The 6,135-nt window shown below is 38.3% G+C and overlaps 1 protein-coding gene across 1 annotated transcript; it reads left to right on the top strand.

The window, feature by feature from the left end:
• Nucleotides 1-252: 252 nt before the first annotated feature.
• Nucleotides 253-4,824, top strand: LOC141102548 (uncharacterized). Its single transcript, XM_073591473.1, has 3 exons — nt 253-760; nt 3,621-3,780; nt 3,877-4,824. The coding sequence occupies exons 1-3, from the start codon at nt 589-591 to the stop codon at nt 4,616-4,618; spliced, it is 1,074 nt and encodes a 357-aa protein (XP_073447574.1). The 5' UTR covers nt 253-588; the 3' UTR covers nt 4,619-4,824.
• Nucleotides 4,825-6,135: the final 1,311 nt, after the last annotated feature.

The raw sequence follows: 6,135 nt of genomic DNA, 5'->3' as shown, positions 1-6,135 counted from the left end.
CAATAGCCAGTGCGGGTCTTCTGCTTGATTCAGAGCATGCTGTTGTTTGCTTTGCCCCCCATGCTCATTGATCCATAATGGGAGCATGCTAATACAGGAGGTGTGTTACTGGTCAGATCACCAGGTGAAAACAAAGGGGAAAAGCCCTAAAAAGAGAAAAGGAATGCAGCCACCACATCTAATGACTGCTAAGCTGCAATATATTACATTTGTGCTTTTAGGTTTGAGGCCCCATTCACACTAGCGCGTTTTTTGATGCATTTTGCATTTTGCAGAAATGCATGGAAATTTTTTAACATGGGTTCCTATGGAACATGTTCACATCAATGCTTTTTTGTATCTCTGCGTTTTTGGAAAGGGTCAGGGACTTTTTTAAACGCAAAATGCAGCGTTTTGCATGTAATAGAATTCAATGGGCATGCAAGAAAAACGCAAGTCCATAATTTGAGATGCGTTTTTGATGCGTTTTTGATGCGTTTTGCATTTTGCTTTTTTGGAATCACCATGTGATCAAACACCTGCCCTTTAAAAATAAACTACCCAGGATGCCTTGAGAACCAGCAAATCCCAGTTTGGACTCTAGCAAAAATGGTGAGAACTGAACATCTTATCAGCTTGGTGAGGCCAAGAACATATCTTTATACTCCTTCTGATCCCCAACACAAGGATCGTAGAAAACGGGACCAGGGGTGGCTTGAAATTGCCAAGGAGCTGTATCCACAATGGGATATTTTCTCCAAGAAACAAGCAGACCTCAAATGTAAGTAATAGATAAAAAGTTTACACACACTTGTTAAACTTTGAGTTTTCAGTGATGTTGAAAAATTTGACAAAGAGAAATCATTGCTAGAAATGTTTAAACCTTAATGTGACCTATAAACTGTACAAACTCAACAGAAAACTTACTAAAATCTTTTATTGGGTAGTCAATATAAGAAACTCAAATAATGTTGTTTTATAAGTGTGCACATCCTCTTCTAACTGGGGATGCAGCTGTGTTCAGAATTAAGCTATCACATTCAAAAACATGGTAAGGAGTCAGTCCACACCTGCCATCATGTGCCTCTGACTAACCCCAAACAAACTTCTGAATTAATTAAAGATGGAACAAGTTCATCAATTATATATGTTTGTTTCATTTTTAAACATCACATAAACCTGACATTTTACCAGGGGTCTGTAGATTATTAGATCCACTGTAATTATGTATGTGTTCATGTGCATGATCCAAACATTTTTGACAGTTTATGTTTTTTAACTTATTTACTGACCTAAATACATGTATTTAAATTAGCTATTTTTTTGAGGATCGAGTTAGTGGAGTTCTGCTTTAGATTTTGGCCAATATCCCTTAAATTGCGCGAATTTCCCTCAAATTGGGTTAAATTTCCCTCAAATTGGGTCAAATTTCCCTCAAATTGGTCAAATTTCCATAAAATTGGGTCAATTTTCCCTCAAATTGGTCAAATTTCCATAAAATTGGGTCAATTTTCCCTCAAATTGGTCAAATTTCCATAAAATTGGGTCAATTTTCCCTCAAATTGGTCAAATTTCCATAAAATTGGGTCAATTTTCCCTCAAATTGGTCAAATTTCCATAAAATTGGGTCAAATTTCCCACAAATTGGGTTAAATTTCCATACAATTGGGTAAAATTTCCCTCAAATTGGTCAAATTTCCATAAAATTGGGTCAAATTTCCCGCAAATTGGGTTAAATTTCCATAAAATTGGGTAAAATTTCCCTCAAATTGGTCAAATTTCCATAAAATTGGGTCAATTTTCCCTCAAATTGGTCAAATTTCCATAAAATTGGGTCAAATTTCCCGCAAATTGGGTTAAATTTCCATACAATTGGGTAAAATTTCCCTCAAATTGGTCAAATTTCCATAAAATTGGGTCAAATTTCCCGCAAATTGGGTTAAATTTCCATAAAATTGGGTCAATTTTCCCTCAAATTGGTCAAATTTCCATAAAATTGGGTTACATTTCCATAAAATTGGTCAAATTTCCATAAAATTGGGTCAAATTTTGAGCGTTTTGAGCGTTTGAAACGTTTTGTGCGTTTGGGAGCGTTTTGATCGTTTGGAGCGTTTGAACCGTTTTGCGCGTTTGTGAGCGTTTTGAGCGTTTTGAGCGTTTTAAGCGTTTGGACCGTTTAAGATCGTTTGTGAGCGTTTTGGGCGTTTTGAGCGTTTTGAGTGTTTTAAGCGTTTGGACCGTTTAGGATCGTTTGTGAGCGTTTGGAGCGTTTGGTGAACGTTTTGAGCGTTTCAGCCGTTTTTGTATGTAAAAACGCCTATGCCATTTGCATCTCAAAAATGCCTAGGTGGGCATAAAGCCATAGACTAACATAGACAGGCGTTTCAAAGCTGGCCAAAAGGCAAGAAAAAAATTGTGTACATGGACACATAGGATAACAGTGAATTAGTTCAGGTGCAGTTGGAAAAACTGTCCAACTGCCTCTGAATGCACGTTTAACAGCGCCTCATGGGCATGAGGCCTAATGTTCATTGAATAAAATTATTACACCAAAAAATGGACAAATTAGGATATTTGTTTTTAATAGTATCTTAATGTCAGATACACATTTTTCAATGCATAAAAAAAGTACAGCATACGTTGCAAAATTTGACAAACATAAGCTTCAAAAAAACACACATTTACAATGTTTAGAAGATCTGTTACATTGGGTCTATCTAGGCTATTGCATCTAGCTGCCATGGCAGCTGACCTTCTGGAGACATGAAATATGAACATAAAGTTTCACGTAAAGCAGCACCACTCCTGCTGCCCCGAGTGGATGCCATTTCAGCTCTTGTCATGGCCTGATTGGCAAGGGTGTCCTCAAATTGGAAACCGTCATGCTCTCTAATAAAATTATGGAGAGCACAAATAGCTTTCACTGCCTGTATAGCGTGTTGCATCTTTAGATATATTGGTGTGTGCAACAAACGCCATTTGTTGGCCAGTATGCCAAAAGCACATTCAACAACTCTCCTGGCCCGAGTGAGTCTGTAATTGAACACTCTTTTTTCTTGGCTCAAAGAGTGGCTAAATAGGGTCTGAGAAGGTGTTCCCCTAGCGCAAAAGCTTCATCAGCCACAAACACATACGGCATTGCAGGCCCAATCGTTCCAGGGAGTGGTGTATTGGCTGGTAGTGCCAGCCTATTTTCTTGCAGAAGATGCCCTAAGGTTGAGTGGGTAAATATACTAGAGTCTGAGCTTCTGCCATAGGACCCTATATCAACATATATAAAACGGTAATTGGCATCTGCCATTGCAAAAAGCACAAAAGAAAAATATTTTTTATAGTTATAAAAGCTGCTGCCACTGCCTACTGGCTTCTGGATGCGTATATGTTTTCCGTCAATAGCACCCACGCAATTTGGAAAATTGCACTGCTGCCAGAAGATATCTGCTATCTTTGCCCATTCATCAGTTGTAGGTTTCGGGAAGACAACCTCTTTAAGAACGTCCCAAATGATGGAACACGTGTCCCGGATTAGGTAGCTAGCAGTTGATTTCCCAATCAAGAACTGATAATGTAAACTAGAAATGGAGTGTCCAGTTGCCAGGTATCTGAAATTAAAACAAAAATATTTTTTCATTGTTTTGCAGTAAAAGCTTTGCAAACCAGATGGCGGAGCGCAAAGGATAGTTTTAATAGTCATTTGAAAAAGGAAAAGAGTATGAGAAGTGGTTCAGGTGCAATGTCTTTCAAACCATACTCCTATGCGAAAGACCTTGAGTTTTTGAGACCTATTCTGGAGATGCGAAGGTAATTATTTTAAAAAGGATATTCTGATTCTGTGTTTCTGTGCAATTATTACCCACACACCCTAAAAAAAATGGTCTGTTTTGTTGTGATTTGCAGCACAGACACCTGCTGGGAGGATGAACCTGCAGAAGAAGAATCATCAGTGCAAACACAGGAGCCTACAAACCCACAATCTCCAAATCAGGAAATTGCAGAGATACCTGGAGAAGAGGAACAGGAGGAGGGGGCTGCTGCACCATTGCGCACTACTAAAAGGGGGGGTGCCACCAAACGGCAAATTCAGAAAGAGTCTGATAAAATGTACAGTTTATTAAAAGATCTGTCAGATCGTTTCACAGGGCAATTGACACTCTCACAACAATTTGCCAATACCCTGGTGCCCTATTTTGATCAGGTGCCCGATGCTATGAAAATGGATATGCAAATTTCTGTCATGCAGACCATAAAATCATATATCCCCAGTCCCCAAAATATTTATCACACAGACAGAAGTCTTCCAATGCAACCAACACAGACAACCAATTATGCTTCTTGGCAAAATCCCCCTTTATCTTACCAGATGCCTAGGCACCAAACTTACAGAGCTGAAAATCCTTACGAATCTAGACAAACACTTCGACGGCTTGACCACCACCAACCTCCTCTACCTCCACCATCTGCACTTGGGCCACCAGGATCAGGTTTTGGAGCACCAGATGTGGGCAATAGGGGTCCACCTTACCATTTCCAAAATGTCCCAAGTGTTGCTCAGGAGCAGCAGTATGTAGAAAGTGCTCCTTGTTTGTCATCCCAGCAACCTGAATCATGCCAAGACCCATTTAATTATCATACTTTATAATTTAAAATGCTAGTTATGTTTTTGTTATATTTGTAAAAAACATATGGTGGAAACCTAACTGAACTCATTTGTCTATTGAAATTGCGATGAGCCTAATACTTCGTTACTTATTTTGTTATCGGAACATTGTTATTTTGAAAGAATGAAGCAATTCTACACATTATATGTTTGTGTTCAAAATTACAATTAAAATCATATTTAAATTATTTTATGGAAATATAAACTTTGTGTGCCTGTTCATTTGATTAACACTTTGTGTGTTAAAGTCTAAAAGCAAAAAGTTTACATTTACCTTAATGTAATTATTAGCCTTTCAACTGGTGGAATACAGTCCCTGAAAGATGTGTTCTGACGTTGCAGCTTGCTGCTGAGTAAACCAAGCAAAACATCAAAACTGTGTGGGCAAAAAAGGACATTGAGAAAACCACAAGCACAATGTCACCTAGACAAGCACCTACATTGAGCCTATTTAGTCATTCGATTTCACTTTAAAAATTTGTTTAGGGGTTAAGACTAACCCTAACCCGACTTTAAATTCTAACCCTACTTTAAATCCTAACCCTAACCCGACTTTAAATCCTAACCCTAACCCGACTTTAAATCCTAACCCTAACCCGACTTTAAATTCTAACCCTACTTTAAATCCTAACCCTAACCCGACTTTAAATTCTAACCCTAACCCTACTTTAAATCCTAACCCTAACCCTACTTTAAATCCTAACCCTAACCCGACTTTAAATCCTAACCCTAACCCGACTTTAAATTCTAACCCTACTTTAAATCCTAACCCTAACCCGACTTTAAATCCTAACCCTAACCCGACTTTAAATCCTAACCCTAACCCGACTTTAAATTCTAACCCTACTTTAAATCCTAACCCTAACCCGACTTTAAATTCTAACCCTAACCCTACTTTAAATCCTAACCCTAACCCTACTTTAAATCCTAACCCTAACCCGACTTTAAATTCTAACCCTAACCCTACTTTAAATCCTAACCCTAACCCTACTTTAAATCCTAACCCTAACCCGACTTTAAATCCTAACCCGACTTTAAATTCTAACCCTACTTTAAATCCTAACCCTAACCCGACTTTAAATCCTAACCCTAACCCGACTTTAAATCCTAACCCTAACCCGACTTTAAATTCTAACCCTACTTTAAATCCTAACCCTAACCCGACTTTAAATTCTAACCCTAACCCTACTTTAAATCCTAACCCTAACCCTACTTTAAATCCTAACCCTAACCCGACTTTAAATCCTAACCCTAACCCGACTTTAAATTCTAACCCTACTTTAAATCCTAACCCTAACCCGACTTTAAATCCTAACCCTAACCCGACTTTAAATCCTAACCCTAACCCGACTTTAAATCCTAACCCTAACCCGACTTTAAATTCCAACCCTACTTTAAATCCTAACCCTAACCCGACTTTGAAACCTAAACGAACTCTAAACAAGATTATGGCTAGGTAATGGTACTAAATCAAGAACTCACCTTTTAATAGACATACG

This window comes from Aquarana catesbeiana, linkage group LG07 (assembly GCF_042186555.1).
Source record: "Aquarana catesbeiana isolate 2022-GZ linkage group LG07, ASM4218655v1, whole genome shotgun sequence".
NCBI lineage: Eukaryota > Metazoa > Chordata > Amphibia > Anura > Ranidae > Aquarana > Aquarana catesbeiana.
The sequence above is the reverse complement of the archived record's forward strand: the minus strand, read 5'-3'. Positions and strand labels throughout refer to the sequence as shown.